The sequence below is a fragment of the Trichechus manatus genome, unplaced genomic scaffold (genome assembly GCF_000243295.1).
Source record: "Trichechus manatus latirostris isolate Lorelei unplaced genomic scaffold, TriManLat1.0 scaffold00007, whole genome shotgun sequence".
Classification (NCBI taxonomy): Eukaryota; Metazoa; Chordata; class Mammalia; order Sirenia; family Trichechidae; genus Trichechus; species Trichechus manatus.
The window spans coordinates 22714842-22736981 of record NW_004443943.1 but is presented as its reverse complement, the minus strand read 5'-3'; the positions used below and the strand labels follow the sequence as shown (position 1 = coordinate 22736981).

The 22140-nt window shown below is 36.4% G+C and overlaps 1 protein-coding gene across 1 annotated transcript in view; it reads right to left on the bottom strand.

Moving 5' to 3' along the window:
* The window catches only part of CC2D2B (coiled-coil and C2 domain containing 2B), a 94900-nt gene extending 75152 nt beyond the window's left edge, over window positions 1-19748 (bottom strand). The window contains 9 exon segments of the mRNA XM_023740254.1: window positions 2762-2971; window positions 9617-9745; window positions 9860-9996; window positions 10301-10496; window positions 15083-15208; window positions 15949-16014; window positions 16423-16499; window positions 17917-17977; window positions 19707-19748. Of these exon segments, the coding sequence (XP_023596022.1) occupies window positions 2762-2971; window positions 9617-9745; window positions 9860-9996; window positions 10301-10496; window positions 15083-15208; window positions 15949-16014; window positions 16423-16499; window positions 17917-17977; window positions 19707-19748 (1044 nt within the window).
* Window positions 19749-22140: the final 2392 nt, after the last annotated feature.

The following is a 22140-nucleotide window of genomic DNA, read 5'->3' as shown; positions in this document are numbered from 1 at the left end:
TCATGTATTATTTGTACAATGTTTTTAAAAAGCCAGAAGAACACAACTACCACAGCATCCACCAGACTGAGTCCAGCACAACTACATGGTGCCAGACAGAGCTGGAGAAAAATGTAGAACAAAATTAAAAAAAAAAAAAAGGGACCAGACTTACTGGTCTGACAGAGACTGGAGAAACCCCAAGAGTATGGCTCCCGGACACCCTTTTAACTCAGTAATGAAGTCACTCCTGAGGTTCACACTTCAGCCAAACATTAGACAGGCCCATAAAACAAAATGAGACTAACTGGGCACACCAGCCCAGGGACAAGTTCTAGAAGGCAAGAGCGGACAGGAAAGGTGGTAATGGCGAACCCAAGTTGAGAAGGGGAGAGTGTTGACGTTTTGTGGGGCTAGCATCCAATGTCACAAAACAATATGTGTATTGATTGTTTAATGAGAAACTGTTTGCTCTATAAATCTTCATCTAAAGTACAAAAAAATAAAAATCCTAAAAAAAAAAAAGCTAGAGGGAAAAATGACAGAATTCTGCACAGCAGATTATCCTTTCTATTCTCTCTTCTTATCTGCAATATTCCCCTTGTTCTTTGAAAAGAAGTATATTCCAGTTTAAGAATTCCTGAATGCCAGTGAGACTTCTACTACTCTGAAACTGGCTTGGACATACTGAGAACAAGCAGAGGCATACATTTCACACCGAAGGGATTAAAAGAATACACAAATTATCTCTTTAAACAAACCAAATTTTGGCAGAAGGCCAATGGACACATTCTGCAACATCTGGCTTTTTTCTCCCCACCTCTGTTCTTTTCTTTTAGAAGAGAAGGACATGCACATGGTTTACCAAACTTCTTTTTTTTTTTTAAATCGTACTTTAGATGAAGGTTTACAGAACCAATAGTTTCTCATTAAACAGTTAGTACACATATTGTTTTATGACAATGGTTAACCCCATGGCATGTCAACACTGTCCCTTCTCAACCTTGGGTTCCCTATTACCAGCTTTCCTGTCCCCTCCTGCCTTCTAGTCCTTGTCCCTGGACTGTTGTGCCCCATTAGTCTCATTTTGCCAAACTTCTCTTTTAACAGTTTTCTGGGAAGAAATGTTTATATCCACATAAAAAAAGTAAAATTCAACTAAAATTATTTTTGGCTCCTAAGAATCAATAATAATAATACCGAAGCGTTTTGCAAATATTGACCCCAAAATGTTTTTATTTTATGCAGAGAGTTATGTTACATGAAAAATACACCTAGAGTTACATACATATTGATAGTACTCTAATGAAATAGAATTGATATTGCTAGATCAGACTTTAAAGATTGTACAATACTGTTGGAAAATGATCTGTAAAGTAGAAATCTGTAAATAAAATAATTTTCTAATGACCTGAATCATAATTGCAGAGTTGGTTCCTTCATTAATAAAAGCAGTGGCCATAACTGCACTAAAGTAATAGAATTTTCAATGTTTGTTTTAGGAAATACTCTGATTTTATTAATGCATGATCTTTATTAAGTTCTTCCACACAATTCCTACATGAAAATTCAAATGGTTAAGTCCTGTGGTTTTTGCACTTGTATTGTAAAAAGCAGATATAGTAAGGTATAATTAATTTCCTGTTAATTGGAATATCCATCAGGCTTGAATGCTTAATTAAATACCTCACTAAGTATTTAAATTAAAATGTATCCATGAGCTAAATGAGACCCATCAAAATAACCTCTTCAGAGAGAGCACTAGTTGACAAAATACTCATTCATCAGAAACGCAGCAGAGATTAAATGAGAGGCATAAATTCACAAAAATAATCAGTAGGTACTCCTTTGATTTCTCCTTCGACTTCATGTATCCCTTATGATGTCATTAGATGACTATGGTGGGCCCTCGGCATCTGCCAGTTCCACATCCACGGATTCAACCAATCAGGGATCGAAAATATTGGGGGTGCGGGGGGTGAGGGGGAGAAAGTTCCAAAAAGCAAAACTTGAATTTGCTGGGAGCCAACCACTACGATGAATCCACACAAATGAAGTGATGTGTAGGCGTACCCTGATGTAGCCTCCCACCACCATTTCACAGATCCTCAGTCTCTCTCGAGCACTCACTGAACATTGTTCGCCTCCTGTCTGGTCATTATTCCCTAAACAATACAGTACTATTTAACATCTATTTATATAGCATTTACATTTTATTAGGTATTATAAGTAATCTATAGATGATTTAAAGTATTCGGGAGAATTGCATAGGTTATATGCAAATACTGAGCCGTTTTATATAAGGGACTTGAGCATTTTCGGATCTCGGTATCTGCGGGGGGGGGGGGGGGGTGGTCCCGGAACCAATCCCCCACGGATAGTGAGGACAACTTTTATTTGCATTAGTCAACCACAGACCAAGTCTCTTCACATTTGAGATTTAAGATCTCTAATTTTCATTTCATCAACAGCCATGTGGCTCTTTTGATTAGTAATTATTTTAAATACTTTTCTTGAGTCATAGAACCAAGAATACCACTGATTAGCCAACCATTTATAAATGCTAAATATCCTGTGCAGCATACTTGAGGCTGCCTCCTCAGTCAGTCAACTTCTACAATTTCTTTTCAGAAAAACTGAAATCAAACCATTGTTTCATTTGGTTTAATACTTAACATGCTAATGGAAAATGTTCTATGAGAATTGCTTTGTACAAACAATTTTGTTTTCTCTTTTAATATTAAATGCTTAGTGCTATAAACATAAGGAAAGCTATTCTTACCTTCTCATAAAGTAGCTGAGGTAAATTCTGTTGCTGCCTGTTCTGAAAACACTCATAAAGCTGAAGCAGCCTAGCACATAATACTTGCTCTTGATTGAAGAGAGGATGATGGCTGAATTGCAAACCCACAATGTTGAGATCTAACTGGCACGTTTCCCTTTGACCTTCCATTTTGTTCCTAAGAGAGCTTTCTAGGTCAGATTTTACTGCCTTTTAAAGAAAATACGTGTACAATGTTAAATTGATTCTATTTCTTTTGAAATTACAAATAACTTTCCCTTATAAAAGCAACATGGCCATTGTAGGAAAATTAACACTACACAAATACAACAGAGTTCTGTGAAAAAAGTTATCTGAACCAAGTTTTTTTCTAAAAGTCCAGGAAAACTAATTACATATAAAAATGAACAGTAAAACGATCGAGATCAAATCTCATACAAAGTTACTGTAAGAAAAAAAATGAATAGCAAAATAATATTTTGATAATCAAAGCATTCCAGAAAGACATCCAAAAACAGATCAAAGTAGAAATATAGTTTTCAAAACTAGCTAAAAGACATTAAGTATGTAAGACATGAAGGAACAAAAATCAGAATTAGAAAAACTCAGAAATGAGGTGACAGAATTGAACAAAAAGGATTAAAAATTTAAAAAAATATATTTTAGAAATTAAGACTAAATTGGAAGGAACACAACAAATAAATGCCATAAAAATTCCTTTTTAAGGTGAAAAGGGGGAAATTTTTAAATAAAAAAGAAATGAAACCTAAAGAAAGCAGAGGAAGGAAACAGAAATAAGAGCATAAATGAATGAATGAAAGAGAAACAAATGTACAATAAAAAACATAAACTAACCTCAAAGGTCACCTATCTGTATGTAAAAATGACTTAAGTGCATACATTGCTAGAACCCTTCTCAGAGCCTTGGAAGGGATCTGCGCAGGTTAGGGGCACTAAAACTTAAACTTCATTAGCTACACAGAAAAACTGCCTCTGACTGACGTAAAATGAGGGTTTTCTTTTAGGTGTGCTTAATCTGTAAGACACTGCATTGCAATTAATTACTTTTGTGTGTGCCCTTACTAGCCATGGTCTTGTAACTTCCAAGTTACAAGAACCAAGATCCACCACCCAAGGCTGATTCCTATGAGGTGGAGGTTAGACACGCCTCCTCTCTCCACCATCTATACCAATTTTGACACCAACCGTCCGTCTCACAGCACTCTCTACTGGGTTCAATAATTCATTGCAATGGCCACACAGAACTCACAGACAACTCACAATTGTGGAGTTTATTAGGGAAGTAACAGTTATATTTCAGGCTCAGGAACACTCAGGATACAGTTCTTCCATCAGGATAGCCTCTTTCCAGCTGTGCTCGCAGGCACACCTCTCCCTGGCCCTAGGCATCTCTCCCAGAGGCACTGAGCTTTCTCTCTCTGTTCATGAGCTGGGAAGCCCACTGCGCCATCTCCTGCTGCTGGGTCTCTGCTGCCAGGTCTCTCCTGCCACCACTTCTCACCATCTTCAGGGTTACAGCTTGCTCTCTCTCTCCTGCTTCCAGGAGCTTCTCAGTGCAGGGATCCTGGATCCAAAGGACACGCCTCCTGCTCCTGGCTGTTCTTCCTTGGTGGTGGTAGGATCCTCCTGTCTACTCTGGAACTGGCTCTCTTTTAAGGCAAAACTGACCAATCCCCTTGGTAAGCCAAAAACTACCCTATCACACAGTCCCACCCAATCCCTTTAGTGGGAGTTGCAAGACCATGGCTAGAAAGGTCACACACAAAAGTAATTAATTGCACCGCAGTGTCTTTCTTTAGGTTTCATTTGCCATTTAAAAAAATTTATTAAAATGAATATTAACATGACTAATTTTCAACTTTTTTCTTGTCTAATACACACACTTAAGGCCTATATGTTTTCCTCTAATCACTGCTTTAGCTGCATGCCACCAGTTTCAGTATGTGATATCTTCATTATCCTCCATTAAGTATTTTATAACTTTTTACTATTCTTTTTTGTTTTGCCTCATGAATTATTTAGAGTGTATTAAAAATTTCCAAACTGCTTAGTGTCTTCTAATTATCTCTTTATTATTTCTACCATGGTCAGAGGACATATTCTGAATGGCTTTAGTCCTTCAAAAATTTTGGGTCTTGTTTTATGGCCCAGCATATAGTCAATTTGGTAAATGTTTTACATACACTTGAAAAGAATGTGTATTCTGTCATTGTTGGGCACAGCATTCTAGATATGTTAATTCAGTTTGTTGTGTTACTCGTGTCTTCTGTAGCCTTACTAATTTTTTTGTTTATTCCATAAGCTTTATGTATTCTTGAAGCTATGTTACTATGTACATATAAATTTAGAATTGAGATGTGTCCCTTTATCGTTATGAAACGTCCTTTTTTTATCTCTATTAATTTTTTTTGCCTTAACATTTATTTTGTCTCATAGCGCTAAATCAGCTTTTTAAAATATTTGGTAAGTACTGTACATGTAGAAATGATTGAATGGGTGAATGTTTTGCTATTCTCAACAACAAAATAAAATTAAAAAAATAAATTTGGTCAGTGTTTGTATCATTTCATCTACTTTTAACCTTTCTCCTTTATTTAAGACAGGTCTCTTATTAGGTGAATATTGCAGGATTTTAAAAATTCACTCTGGTAATCTTGATCTTTTAATTATAACATTTGGTTCCTTTATAATTAATGTAAATACTGATATATTTGGACTTATACACCTCTTCATACTTTTTTTACTATTTTATTCACCTATTTTTTCTCTTCTTTCTTGCCTTTAATTAATTCAATATTTTATTATATTTTTTCTTCATTTAACTTGTTAATTATATATTCTTTGTTATTCTTTTACTAATTACAGCATACAATCTTGATTCATTAAAATCTAATATCACTTATTACTTTGATCTCTTCTCTGGCAATGCCAGGAACTTAGAACACTTTAACTCCATTTGTCCTCTTGCCTAATTTTATCATTACATATGTTAACATCACAAGAAATTAGCACTGTTTTATACATTCATGTTTTCATTTATATTTGTACATTTTTATGTCCCCATATATATGTATTGCTCTTTATTCCTTCCTAAATTTCCACATTTCTTCCTAGGATTGTTATTATTATTTTTATTTGAAGAACTCTTTTCAGTATTACTTATAGTGCACAATTGCTAGTGACAAATTCTCAGTTTAGGTTTGTCTAAACATATTTTCGTCACCTGCATCTTTGAAGGATATTTTTGCTAGGTCTAGAATTCTAGGTTAGCAGTTATATTTCTTCAGCACTTTACAGATGACTTTCCACTGCCTTCTGAATTTCATTGTTTTTATAGAAAAGTCAGCTTAAAGTCTTATTGTGGCTTTTCAGTTTTTCTCTGTCTTTGGTTTTAGCAATTCTATTATAATATGTCAAGGTGTAACTTTCTTTATATTTATTATTCACTGGGTTATTAGAGCTTCCTGAATCTACAGCTTAATGTCTTCCATCAGTTTTGGAGAATTCTCAGCCTTATAGAACGTTCCTTCTGCCCCATTCTCTCCTTTTGTTCTGGGACTTCAAATACTCATGTGTCCCTTGTGTCTCTTCTGATTGTATTTTGTTTCTTATCCCTTTTTCCCTCTGAGATTCAGTCTGTACACTGTTTCTTGACTTGTCTTCCAGTTCACTTATCCCATTTTCTGCTGTGTATAATCTCCTGTTAAATTCAGCCAATGAATTCTTTTTCTTAATTTCTTTTTGATTTAAAAATTTCCTCCTTCTCACCTTAAAAAGAGATTTTTATGTTATTTATTTTTTTTGTGTTCCTTCCAATTTAGTCTTAATTTCTAAAATTAAATGATTGGCCAGGACTGTGTGACAGGGTAATTGTGGTAATCCTAAAAGACAGCCAGTTCCAGAGTAGAGAGGAGGATCCTACCACCACCAAGGAAGAACAGTCAGGAGCAGGGGGTGCGTCCTTTGGATCCAGGATCCCTGCGCTGAGAAGCTCCTGGAAGCAGGAAAGAGAGAGAGAGCAAGCTTTAACCCTGAAGATGGTGAGAAGTGGTGGCAGGAGAGACCTGGCAGCAGAGACCCAGCAGCAGGAGATGGCGCAGTGGGCTTCCCAGCTCATGAACAGAGAGAGAAAGCTCAGTGCCTCTGGGAGAGATGCCTAGGGCCAGGGAGAGGCGTGCCTGCGAGCACAGCTGGAAAGAGGCTATCCTGATGGAAGAACTGTATCCTGAGTGCTCCCGAGCCTGAAATATGAACTGTTACTTCCCTAATAAACTCCACAATTGTGAGTGGTCTGTGAGTTCTGTGTGGCCATTGCAATGAATTATTGAACCCAGTAGAGAGTGTTGTGGGAAGGACGGTTAGTGTCAAAATTGGTAAAGATGATGGAGAAAGTAGGCGTGTCTAACCTCCACCTCATAGGAATCAGCCTTGGGCTGTTGATCTTGGTTCTTCTTGTGGAGGTAGAGGAGGTCAGACACTGACCACACGCTGTTTTTACAGACACTCAGGTTGTACTTTCCACAAGCAATTCTATACATGCAACTGAGATCAGGACAAAGACCTAGGAGAGATACATATTTGGGAGTCACCAGAAGCACATGGTAGCTGTAGCAATGGAAGCTGTGACTAACAGGTAAAAAGTGTGAAGAAAAAGACAATAAAAAGACCAGGGACCTAGTTATACAATGACTTTAAAGTTTCAAGTTTCTTCACTTTTTTTTCCTTTGGTGGTAGAATTCTGTTCATCAAATGATCAGAAGTTCTGATAGACCACTGTATATGTCTTTATGAAAGTGGGAAAATTAATGAGAGCTTAAATGCATTTTATATGGAAAAATAATAAAAGGTTTTCTTTGTGGCAAACAGTTTTGGTATATTTTTAGAAGATCCTGGGAGACATTTATAGGCAGTATAATGATATCAACAGGGAACTGCAAGAAATTCAAGCCAGATTCAGAAGAGGACGTTGGAAGCAGGGATCATCATTGCTGATATCAGATGGATCTTGGCTGAAAGCAGAGAATACCAGAAAGCTGTTTACCTGTGTTTTCTTGACTATGCAAAGGCATTTGACTGGGTGAATCATAACAAATTATGGAAAAGATTGTGAAGAATGAGAATTCCAGAACAATTGTGCTCATGAAGAACCTGTACATAGACCAAGAGGCAGTCGTCCGAACAGAACAAAGGGATACTGCAAAAGACTTCTTTAAAGTGAAAAAGCAAAGATGTCACTTCGAGGACTAAAGTGCGCCTGACCCAAGCCATGGTATTTTTAATCACCTCATATGCATGCGAAAGCTGGATAATGAATAAGGAAGACCGAAGAAGAATTGATGCCTTTGAATTACGGCGTTGGTGAAGAATACTGAATATACCATGGACTGCCAGAAGAATGAACAAGTCTGTTTTCGAAGAAGTACATTCAGAACGCTCCTTAGAAGCAAGGATGGCGAGACTTCATCTTACATACTTTGGACATGTTATCAGGAGGGACCAGTCCCTGGAGAAGGACATCATCTTGGTAAAGTAGAGGGTCAGCGAAAGAGAGGAAGACCTTCATCGAGATGGATTTACACAGTGGCTGCAACAATGGGCTCAAGCATAGCGATGATTGTGAAGATGGCGCAGGACCAGGTAGCGTTTGGTTCGGTTGTACATAAGGGTCGTTATGAGTTGGAACTGACTTGACGGCACCTAACAACAACATAAAAATATGAAAAACATATTTTGACATAGGAAAAAGAATTAATCTCCTAGATTCTCTAGGAAAGAAACAGAAATTGTAAGGAAGAAAAAGACATCATATATCCTATAGAAAAAGATCCTCACATGTTAAAGAAATACAAAGAAACCTCCCAAAACTATAAATCTGTTTGGTGTAGGGAGAGACCTCATTTCTTCTGTAGGGTAGAAGATTCAGGGTCATAAAGACCTAAGTGCCCTTGCTGTTAAAATGTTTCAGCTACCAGAATATGCAAGAAACAGAGCGTCAATTATTAAAAAAAGCACTAATTAAAGAAGGCATGTAATTACTAAAACAGCAGAAGTAAATCACAAATTTAAAGCAGTAAAGGGAGTAAAGAATAAAGTCCTACAGGTATTTTGGTACTATGTCCACTTTTAACCTAGTTATAGCCATATTTACTATATATGGAATGGTTAAGGCAAGTGAAGAGGCAATTAAGTTTTGGCACATAGTTCTGATTTAAAAATTTTTCAAGCCGATGTCTTGTTTTGTTTTTTATAACTATCTTTGCCTAAATAGTTCATTAGGTTAACAAACAACTACTTTGATAGAGATATAATGTATATTCATTTTTGAAAATTAGAAAATACAGAAAAGTATAAAGAAGAAAATTACAATTATCCTATGTTCCACTATCCGGGGATAATTATCAACTTTGATATACTTTCCAGTCTTTTTATCTATACACACGTATACAATGTATGTGTTCATTTATTCATTCACATATATTTTTATAAACTTGATATCATAATTATGCATAATTGTGCATTCTGCCTTTTTCATTTCACATTTTATTTTGAGCCTTTCCCCATATTGTTAAGTATTCCTCAAAAACAATTTTTAATGGCTATTACTGCCCCCTGGGGTTTCCAAGGAGTGGCTGGTGGATTCAAACTGCCAACGTTTTGGTTAGCAGCTGAGCTCTTAACCACTGTACCGCCAGGGCTCCATTTAATATTTCATTATAGTTTAGCCATTATATTATTAGACTTGATAATATCTTTAAAGGGTGAATTAAAACACCACAAACATATTAATGTTACAAGAATTCGGACCATAATTACAAATAAACTGATGTTGGTTACCTTCCTGTATATGGTCTTTAGTGCTGGATTTAAGGATTCCTTTCTTATGTTCAGTCTGAAATTCCATGACCTTCTAATTGGTGAAGGTAATGACATTATTTCTCCACTTTCTTCAAACCAACACTTTCCCTATTAAAAATATTTAAGAAATGTAGTAATTAAATGTCTCACCATAAACAAATGTCACATACTAACCGCCAGTGGTTTAACTTTGTGAATATTCTTGTTATCTGATGCACTTGCCTCTTCTAGTTTAAGCAGGCGATTTTCCATTTTGTTGCAGGTCTTTTTATATATTTCTGGTTTTCTCTGAATATATAATCCTTCATCTTCTAAAATTCGTGGCATCATGTCTTTTGGCAGTTTACACTGGTTGACCACTTAATAACAAAATCTAGATATTACTTTAAAATCCAAAATATTGAATGGGCATAGACCAAACAAGAAGCAAAAATGAACTATCATATACCTACCACTAAAGTCTAGCAGAAAGTCTAAATATATATACAATGAATGAATTCTCTTACTTAATTCCCTTAACTCAGAGAAGGCATGAAGAACAAATATAGAAAACTTTCTATAATTTTAGAGCAGTAATTTTTATCTATCCAGCATACAAATAAGCTATTATTCTATAGTATGATTCATTAATGACTTGAATACTTTACTTGAAAAGAACATTACCTGGAGAACTACTTGGCACAAAAATGTTTGCCTGTTTTTTTATTTGTTCTTGATCATCTTCATATTCAGCAGCTTTTACTTCAAGTAAATCTGGATAAATGACTTCTTCCATAAAATTTTCATCTTGGCTCTCAGCAAAATTTTGCAAATTATTACCAGGTGAAATGTGTTTTGCGTAATTATCATTTATTGATCTCTGTTAAATGTCAATCAGGAAAATAAGTCCATATGCTTGTCTCCAATGATTAACATACAGATAAATGACATATACCTTACTGTTAAGTCTTTCTGATCCACGCCACCCAGATGAAGTTCTAGCTGAAACTGTGTTAGAAATGAATTTCACTAACCATAGAGGAAGTCATTTAAGGTTTAGTATTATATAACATGATTTTGCTATAGCCCTCCTTTGCAATTCTCCAGTGAAAGACTGCTGAAATAAAACTATAATTAAAGCCCTTCCTCCCCTATGAAAAATGTTTTGAGATACTGGACTACTACATTTCAATTACTGAAAATTCACGGTGTAATGGTAGAGTCCAGAGAGATCAGGCTGTGTAGTCTTAAACCCAATGTTTTTTAACCATTCAGAACACATTACTACCTAAAGTGATCTGGAGTAGTCATGCTGTTTTCTGGAAAGTATTACAAAAAAGAAAGAAAAGTAAGAAGTAAGCATAGAAGTCTATGGCAGAGTGATTACAGTGAAATTCTGAAGTCTGATACATATGAGTTACCAACGATCTGAATATAGGTATGGAAACATACACTATTAAACACAAAAATCTGTATTTTATATCATGATCAGAAAATTTTACATGAGTCTGTTCATAAAAATAAAATCACTAATTTATTTTGGATGACTTTACCTATCTAATTTGAAATCTACATATATTAAAAGAAAGAGAATGTAAGAGTCATGTAAATAAAACTCCTTTAATTCTGAAAAACATGCATTTAGGGGTGAATAATAAGATAAAAATAATTAACCACAGAATTCTGTTGAATGGAGAACTTGACATGGCCTTGGTCAACTGACAAAATAACTAATGTAGTTTAAGCACCACCAAGGTTTATGCCAAGTCATCATACCATCATACCCTCCCTTCTATATCCCTGTTATAAAACAAAGAAAATATTTTCTGCTCAGAAATCTTTGTGGCATCTTTTTCAGAATTTAAGCAAGGTATGACACTGACAGTTAAGAGTAAGATTTGGGAGATCTTCATATAGAGGATCCCTCTGAAGATTTTAATCATAAACAAAAAGGAGCTCTTTGCTGCAGCTGCAGCTCCCATGGCCAAGCTTCCTTTGACAGCACCCTGGTGTGGGCCAGGGCTTTCAACCTGCTTCCAGAGCTAAGTTCTGCCCTGATGGCTGAGTGCCCAGTTCTCATCTTGGACCCCAGCTCCTTACTTAAGACACGCTAGATCTCTTTTATGAGCCCTATCCAATTTGCCTATATTTTTAGCCTGAGACAAGCTGTGACCTTGACCAATATAAGCACCACCTGTCCAAGTACTCCTTACTTAGTCTAAATCCAGCTAGTATCCCAGATGGCCTTCTTGGTCTTCACTGTGCAACTCAGGGCAGAGCAGCATCTGTGCTGGCAGCTGTTGTGTAACAGGGAGTTATGAGGTCAGAAGGCAACCATCTAACTTTCCAGGCATAAACCTAGACCTGAGTACAGTGTGCTAAAAAGAGTTATTTCCCTCATGTCACAGAAAGGTGCCTTGTTAACTGTGGTGTGGCAAGCAGAACTGTCTGAAAGTGACCTTTGACTTCACCCTGGGTTTCCCAGATGCGACATTTGCAACCAGGATTCCCCTTTCTTCCAGCACAAAGGAGCTACCCTCAAACTCAGCTTCCCACAAGACCAGCGGCTTTCTCCTCCCTATGATGAAGACTGTAGTTTTCTATGGGCCTCCAGGTCAACAGCTGTGGAACAAACAGCTTTCCCAAACAACTCCTCTAAACAGCTGGCATCTAAACCCAGACTTTCTCATGCCCAAGTAGTCCATTTGCCTTCCCTAACCCTCACTGACCCAACTGCTCTCATGCTTTCCCTGTGAGAAGGAAGAGCAGCCACAACCACAGTGCCTGGCCCTGGCATACTCTGCTAGGTGGGAAGATCAGAGACAGAGCCCTCCCTTGTTTTCCCAGAAAAATCTATTCCTTAACCCATACCATGGAACACTGGAGGTTGGGTGACATGGCGGTTAACAGCACAATCATTCAACATTCGTTCAAATACTTACTGAGTGTCTAATATGCTCCAAGAAGAAGATAAACAAATAGACATACAAATATACATTAAGTGGTAATAAGTGTTACAAAGAAAAATAAAGCATGGTAAGGAGATAGAGATGCTGGGCTGGGTAGGGTGAAGGGTACTATTTTAGACAGGGTGGCCAGGTACGGTATCTTTAGTGATATGTCATTTGAAAAGAGACCCCAAAGGTAGTGAGAGAGAGAGCATGAGTATAGGGAAAGAGTCGTCTAGGCAGAGAAATAGGTGTAAAGTCCTTGAGGCAGAAGCATGCTGTAAGTGAGGAACAGAAAGGAGGCCAATGTAGCTGGAGCTGGGTAAGAAAGGGAGAAAGAAATGAAATGAAGTCAGAGAGGTAACAAGGGGACCAGGTCACAGACGTCTTGGAGGCCTGTAAGGACTTTAGCTTTTTGTTGTTGTTGTTGAAAATATACACAGCAAAACATATACCATTTCAACAGTTTCCACATGTACAATTCAGTGACATTGATTACATTCTTCCAGTTGTGCAACCATTCTCACCCTCCTTTTCTGAGCTGTTCCTCCTCCGTTAATATAAACCCATTGCCCTCCAAGGTTTCTAGCTAATCTTTTAAGTTGCTGTTGTCAATTTGATCCCACATAGATAGTTCTTTAAAAAACAATGCTCAAGGCAGACATTTTACAAGTTATGCTAAACTACAGTTTGGTTTTAAGAATTCAGAGAATATTTCTGATTTAAGGTTTAAAGATTATCTCAGGGTAATATTTTCAGGGGTTTATCTAGCCTCCATGGCTCCCCAAAGTCTGGAATCCAGAAGAATTTAAAATTCTGTTCTGCATTTTCCATCTTTTGATCAGGATTCTTCTACAGAATCTTTGATCAAAATGTTCAATAATGGTAGTCAGGCACCATCCAGTTCTTCTGGTCTCATGACAAAGGAGGCAGTTGTTCATGGAGGCAATTATTTTGAGTGAGATAGGAAACCACTAGAATTAAGCAAAAGAATGATCTGTCGTAGACTTTAACAAGATCATCGTTACTACTGTGTGGTGTGGAAAACTGACAATTGGGGAACAACAGTGGATACAGAGGGAGGCTATGGGAAAGGTCCAGATGAGAAGTTATGGAAGCTTAGACTACAATGATACCAGTAAAGGTGGTAAAAAGTGGGTCAGATTCTGGGATGCTTTGAAGACAGCCAGCAGAATTTGTGACGAATTGGCTATGAGGCATTAGAGAAAAAGAGGAGTCAAAGATGACAATAAGGTTTGGCTGAGCAATTGGAAAAATGGAATTTCCACTTATCACTATAATTCTGTTTATGAAATGGTGTGTGTGTGTGTGTGTGTACACGTGTAAGCATAGAGAAAGGTATGAAAGAATGATAATGGAGTTATCTTAGGGCATTGGAATTTCAGGTGATTTCTTCCTCATAGTTTTTTGTATTACAGTTTTATAATATGCATATTTTATTTATTTAAAATTTAAAAACATAAAGTTCCTTTTATTGCAGAAAAAACAACAGCGTCAAAAAGGGAATGAAAGGACTGGGGCAGAAATGCAAAGAAAGAGGAAGAAGGTTTCAGAAGGTATTAAGTGGAGCTACTGGGAATAGGAAGCCCTAGTGGCACAGTGGTTAAGTGCTCGGCTGCTAACCAAAAGGTTGACAGTTCGAATCCACCAGCCACTCCTTGGAAACCCTGTGGGGCAGTTCTGCTCTGTGCTATAGGGTCACTATGAGTCAGAATTGACTAGAAGGCAACAGGTTTGGTTTGGTTTACTGGGAATAGGAGGAACCGGGGAGCATGGAAGGTCAGGGAAACTGTGGAGAGATTTGAAGGTGCAGAGGAGTTGGTGAAAGTATAGAGGAACAGGAATAGACGGGGAGACTACTGAGACTGACAAGTCAGGAGGAGACGAGGAAAGACTAGTGAGACTGAGCAGTACTGGAGGAAAGGGCAACCTGGAAGTAACGGGGCGGGGGGATGTGGAGGCTTAAGAGTCTGAGAGGGACTGGGAAGAACTGACAGAAATTGGAAGGTTTGGGATTGGACTAGGAGGGATAAAGAATGGGGAATCTATGCGGAGCAATAGAGATCATAGAAAACAATGTGGAGCACTTGCAGAGAAGGACAGGAACACCAAAAGAAAAAGAAAACACAGGCTTTGTTGCAGACAGCCTCTGTTCAATTCCCTGCTTCATCAACGCTTAACTCTCTATGCTTCAGTTTCCTCACCTATAAAATAGAGATAATAATAATACCTGTGTCATGGGGTTATTATGAGGATTGAATGACACAATCCACATTAAAAACTTGGTACGTCGGTGGGCATCCATAAGCACTTAATAAGTGATAGGTATTATTATTATTATTATTATTATTATTCATAAACAGCATCTCAAATTCAAAGAGAAGAGAAAGGACCAATACTAAAATCTTCATTTCCCATCCAAGTATTTCATTCTTTGCCTTTAAATGGTTATTTTTCCTAAGGGTGAGGATGTGAGGAGAAGGAGAACAAATCCAACCTGCTCTAAAGACTGGTCCAAAGCTCGGCCATCTGAGCTGCCTTCATCATTTAAAATGAAAAACGAAAGACCTTCATCCAATGAGACTTCGGTCTGTCAATTAAACAGTGGTAAACCAGTATTATACTTTTTCTGCTTATAAATTAAAGAAATACCTTTCCATAATAAGGTAAATAGTAACTCTGTTATCTATATTAATGAATAAAGAGCAGCAGGACAGACGGTATCAAGTTACGTTTAACTTTGAGTCTGTTTGGTTCATAAATTGTTTGTTGTTGTCATTTGCTTGTTCGAATGTCCTGGCAACTGCAATAAAAACCAGAAAAAAGTAGAACCAAAATCTTCTCCATCTGCCCAAACTTGCTCCTTACTCTAGTCTGAGTATTAAGAGCATTACCTCTCAGTTTGGCTAAAATGTAGACTCAGGTCTAACTCTTTTTTTCTCTCCCTGTTTTTTGGTGCTCTCACATACACACAGCTGTGCACGCACACACACACACACACACACACAAGTACCACATCACTCTGCCCCATAATTTTTTGTGGAGTTAAGAGGTAATTTAGAGTCTTAAAAGTGGCATATTCTTAGTTATAAACCTGCTGATAAATAAGTTCTCATTTATTAATATGTAAAGTTTGAATCTTTGGAATGTAAATCACTTTATCACTTCTTTTTTACACACATATTAAAGTAAACTGTTTTAAAGGAGGTGTGGGAGAGGAATCCATTCTATAACAAAAAGTAAAACTCAAAGTTACTAGGAGTCAAAAATACATGACTAGGAGTCAAAAAATTTAAAAAATTTATCTTATATTCTGTTTGTATCTATAATTTAGCTAACATATTAACTTTAGAAGTTATTTACCTCAGACCACTGATGTATCCTAGTATCAATGAGCAGCTGAGTTGAAGACTTTTCACCTTGATTAATCTGAATACAACATAATTAAATGGTATGGAAGGTTTAATCTTCACAGAAATAGCAAAATTGTGCTCATAAGTCTTTTCTCCAAAATGTGTAAAAATCAAGACTTCTAAACATTTTTATTTTAAGAAGTACATATATATAAATATATACTTTTCAGATGACATATGTAATTACTATGACCTAGTCATTTAACTTTTCTTAGCTTTAGATTTGGATCATAGGAGAGTTATGAGACGAAAGGAGAAAGAAAAAAAAAAACATGGGAAAGAACTTGAAGCTTTTTAGAATTAAGGGGCTATAGCAAGACTGAATCTTGGCTCTTTTCTTTTTTTAAAAAAGAAACATTTATTATGCTACATATCTTACTTAAACAGTAAAATTGAAAACAAGAAAGAAAAAAGAAAGCATTACCTTAACATTTTTTAGCTTTTCTCTTACTTTGCCTCTCAATGTTTCTATTATGTTCTGATTTTCTTCTGTAGCTAAATCTATTAGGAAGTCAACATAATACAGAGTCTACAACACTTTCTTATAATTAAACAGCAATAGCAGCAAACAGGCTTATTAAATATGTAAATTACATGTATATCTAAGCATTGTGACAATTACCAAGTTTGTGTCATTGCCTCATGAAAGTTTATAACCTAAAACCAATGGATGCCCCTTCTCCCCTTCTCCATCTGTAGTAAATACTTTAATGCTTGGTCAGGCTTGAATTTTGTTTCTTGTAACTTTCCCCCTACCCTCTGTCACTCTCTTCTGCCGCTTTCTCAGCTATTGGCCAGAGCCCTCCTTTGCAGTCAGCTAAAAACAAAAAGATCATATAAGCCAATTTTTATCTTTTTCCTTTTAGGAAAAAAATTCACAAGAACAGTCATATATAGACTGCTCTGTGGAATATACAAATATTAAATACAGGTTACTTTAACTTTGATTAAACTGGAGACAGAAGTTATCTGAAAGGAAGACATATAAGTCTCTAGGTACACATTTTAATTACTTACGTCGATTCTGTAAAATCAGTATAATATTGTCCACCCCTATTCTTGCCAGCTCTTAGGGCAAGTGAAATAGTCTTGAAGGGTAGGAAGAAGGCTCTGGCTGTTGTGTACACTCCAAGCCATGAGGTACAGTAGTAAATGGAAGACCTATAGGTCATTTTGTTTAGTGGTTAAGCACTTGGCTGCTAACTAGAAGGTTGGTGGTTCAAACTCACCAGCTGTTCTGTGGGAGAAAAATGTGGCAGTCTGCTTCCATAAAGATTTGCAGCCTTGGAAACCTTAAGGGGCAGTTCTACTCTGTCCTATACAGCTGCTATGAGTTGGAATAGACTTGACAGCAACGTGTTTGCTTTTTTTGGTTGAGTACTTAAAGGTTGCATTGGGGATGATGAAAATAAAAAGCAAGCCTAAAGCTAACTCACTATAGATCATGAGAGTCTTTGTTCTTAAGTATTCCTGGGTAAAATTTAAAATTACTAACTGGTTTGTTTGTTACTCTATTCCCAGAACTTAGAATGGCATGTGACACATAGTACACACTCAGAAAATATTCACTGGATGAATCAACCAGGGTTCAACAGTTATTTATGTATTTTTATCTCTGAGATTTGGAGTGTCCCAGAGCAGGTTCTGTATCTTTATTATCTTTATGGTCTAACAGTCTTAAGCACTAGTGGATTCTCCATATGTGCAGAGAGAGACAGAATGGAACTTAGCTTTACTGCATGCATTGATTTTACTATATATTTCCCTCTGCTCATCTTATATTATTTAAGAAGTTTAGTTTCTATTCCAACTCATCTCTTAAGAAACCTCTATTCCCAGCTGAAATTCTGGCATAGGATTAGTCATTTACAACTTCTAAATAAAAACCAAGAATATTAGAGTTGTGGTTATTGACAACCTTTTTGTAGATGCTCATCTATAATTTCTTCTACTGCAATGTTATCTGTCTCTTCTGACATCTGCAAAAAAAAAAAAGGGGGGGGGGAGCTAGTTTGTAACTCTTTGTTGCGGCATTAAAATCTTCATATGCTTTCTAGCCCTTTGAATATTATCTTCTTTAAAATGCCAATTCATATCCTTTGCCCATTTGCTTAAATTTCATCTTTTTATCAATTTGTAAGAGCTCTTTATACACAGTGGATTTTTTTTAAATTAAGAAACTGCTCTCTTTAATGTAAAAAGGACTTTTAATGATAAAATTCAATGGTTAGTTCTTAGTTCTCATATATTGCCTACTTCATATATCTTTTAGGAAGGTCAAATGATATCAGACATATGCAAATACTTTGAAAATTCAGTTCTATACCAGCGTTAGCTATTATTCAACTGATGACTCTTTAGTATCTGACAATGTTGGGCACCTTGCTTTCTTAAAACTTGCTATGCCCTTGCCCTCTTTTACCTCTCTGGCCACTTATTTCCTGTATCCTTTAATGTTCACACTTCTTCCCCTAGCCCAAATCTGGGTACATTTCAAGGTTTTGGAAAACACATATACTCCCATGGCTTCCCAAATGTGCGTCTCCAGCCTTGAGCACTCTCCTGAGCATCAGAACTGTATTTCCAGCCGCCTGCCAATATTTTTAATTGGGTGTCCTATCATCATCAGAACGTCAGTATGATGGAGCATTTAGTTATTTTATAGTTTTTTTTTAAACCACAATATATCTAAAAATAAACTATTGTAGCAATGTTAAATCCTTTCTTAGAGCAATATGCAGTATGAGTTTGTTTTTCATTTTAAGTTTAAGCGGTAGAATAGCAAAAGCCTCCTGAAATAGTAACTGTATATGCTGACTAAATCTAAGTGCAGTTGGAATAGAAAGAGCAAGCACACACACACTGGATTTCCAATCATAGCAAAAATATGAACTTGCGTCAAAAACCAAAGGAGAGTATTGCCATGATCATAGTAAAAGTAGTATTATAATAAAAGTCCTCTCTACAGACTTTCTGAAAGAACTTCAAAAATCCACCAGTGGTTCCTGTACTACACTTAAGAACTTAAGAACTACTGATTAAAGTCAGCATGGATTAAGATGTTCCCTTACTTCTTATTCAATCTTTAGTATCTTTTTCAACATAATTAGAAATACCTAAGTCTACTCTCTTCCAAGCAATAGCAACCTTTGAAGGTGTAATGGAACATCAACCCTGGCAAATAATTGATAGAGGTCTGCCTTTAATTCCCAATAATCTCACCCACCATTCTCAAGATTCTTGTCACTTTTCCCTAACTTTCCATCTCCAACAAGAAGGCAGAGATAAAATGGAAATCTTAAAGTTACCCTAAGAGATGTGTGGATATTGGTCCTATATATGTTTCATTCATGACCAAAAAAAAAATTTTTTTTAAAGCAAAGCAGGAATGGATTGCTGGCTAGCTCAGAGAATAAACAAATAAATGGATATTTAAGTAAGAGAATAAATAAATAATAAACAAAGAAATAAATAATTTACCTCTAATGCTCTTTATTCCGTGACTGACAGACCAAACAGAAGTACTATTTATCCCTAAGCTGCCCTATTGTTTATTTCATTTAACGGATGATGTTTATTTCATTTAACAGATGAGTTGTATGATTTTTATATACAAGCAAATATATCTAATTTATCAGGATTGGCCTACATTTATAATTGGAATATTTAGTTTAATCTAAACCTTTATAAACTCCATTAGTATCTAACCTTTTTTTTAATATCTTCTCTTCTCTTTGAGATCTTTCTCATGATGGCTCTTTCTTTTGTCTCCACTTTCTGAATAAGTAAGAAAATATTCTTAAGAATAATACATCATGTTACTAAAAAAAAAAAAAAACTAATTATTGAGATGCTTGACATAAAAAGCATATTATCCAAAAAATTTAACTTAACTAGGAACAAAACAAAGAAACACACTATCACTTCTGGTATTAAATATTGTTCTAGAAATTCTGGTTAATGCAATAAGACATGCAATAGAAGTAAGAAGTGTAACTACTGAAAAGGAGAAGACACAGTTATCATTGTTTATAGGTAATAGGTTTTTATAAATTAAAAACCCAAGAGGATCAATCAAAAAAGTTTAGACATAATCAGAAAATTCAGTGAAATGGTAGAATACAAGAGAACGTATGTAAAAATCAATAGCTTCTTTACAGGCTATGATAGAAAAAGATCATTTTCACAACAGCAATACAAAAAAAAAATTCAAAATACCTAGGAATAACTTTTATTAAAATATGTGGAAATTCCTCCCAAACTATAAAACATTACAGTGAGCAAAATAAAAGAAAAGATACATATCTGATTAAATAAAGAGACATTCCGTGGAGGCAGGGAGATTGGTTAAGAGGCCTTTATAATAGTCTTGATGGGACATTCAGGTGGAGAGGTCCAGAAGGTGGTTGAAAATACTGAATAGGCTTGGACAAGAAGAGAATCAGGTCTAAGTTAGCTAAATTATTTTATTGTATAAAGGGCATCTAAGAGATTGACTTGATGATTCCTTAAAAGATTATCAACAATTTTAAGGTTCTTCCTACCATCATGCCAAGATTAGACACAATTAAGAATAGGATGACAAGAAAAGGGAATTTTGAATTTACTTCCTATTCTTCAAAAATTTCTAAAACAAATTTCAAATCAATACCTGGCTTATTGATGCCTATGCCTGCAAAATTTGTCTGCTAAACTAGTGAAACCAAAAAAACCCAAACCTATGGCCATCAGGTTGATTCCTACTCATGTCGACCCCATGGGTTGCAGAGTAGAACTGAGCTCCATAGGGTTATCTTGACTGTAATATTTAACGTGCTACTGGGTGGGTTTGAACCACCAACTTTTCCATTTGTGGTCCAGAGCAAACTGTGCCACCTACGGATCTTACTGAGTCTGACAGCTTCCAAGCACCATCAACAACTCCCAACTTGAAGGTAGAGTAGCATGAGTCACCTGCCCTTCTAACTGGTTTCTCCAGATGTTTTTCAGGCAATTGGCCAATTTCCTGCCCAAGATAAGAAAAATAAGAGGCTGGGGCGCTGACCACAAAAACAGTTAAGACCAAATCCGGCTGCCTGACATGCACAGAACTATCAATCCCATCCTCTGGGTAGCCCCGGAACTTTTCTCCCGCCAGATGGAACAAAACTTCAGGGGCCTGACACTGGGGGAAGACTTTCAGAAGCAAATGGTCTGAGCCTAAGATCTGGTTTGAGGGACTGACAGCTACCCCCACCCCTTTTTGGACTGAGCAAGTACAGACAAGGGAACCGCCCAGGGAACGCCTTTTCGGGCCAGACCAATCAAGGACCTTGCTCCCTCCCACCCAAATCTTTCCTCAGTTCTTGTCCCTAATAAAAACTGTTTCAGCCATTGTTCAGAGAGCCATCTTGGTGACGCAAGTCCCAGTTGCTCCTTTGCTCAGCAAACCAAATAAAGCTGCTTCTTTGGCTTTCACCTGTTTCGTGTCTCTTACAGCCGCACCGAGCGAGGACCTGAGACTCTGGTATCATGACTGTTAATACTTACAGGGAAAACATTAACAGTGGCACATCCTATAGATAATAAAATTATAATAAATTATCAAGTTACCAAATAAAATCTTATTTTAGAAGAAGTGATTAATCATATTATTTTTGCAGACCCAGAGATTTTTTCTAACCCGTTCATTTATCATTCCATAAATGATGCAAGATAAACGAACAGTTATAGACAAAATATTCGGTAAAAAATTTAAAAAGATCTAGATGAAAATTACATTCGCTCTTTTGAAATCTCATGGAGTATTAAGGAAAAATTATGACAGCATTTTTTTACTTCTTACAGCAATTCAGCTTTCTGTGTTTGTCAGAAAACTGACTCTAATAGTTAAACACAATTGTCTCTCTGTGGATATTACTAATTCACAATCCCTGCAGTTAAAGTTTTTTCTAAAGGTTAACGAAATTGAGGATTAACTATTTTTGTATCAAATGACCTTGACTTGACATTCATAGCCGAAGTCTGAGAAATAAGGTTAAGCAGTTTATTCAGTCTTTTTTTTTTAATCTGTAGCAAACAGAAGGCAACTTTATGTGTGTAAGAGTTTGCCTCTTGCTTAGCATTTAGAAATCTCTGGGTTCTGAATATTCTTCCAGCAGGC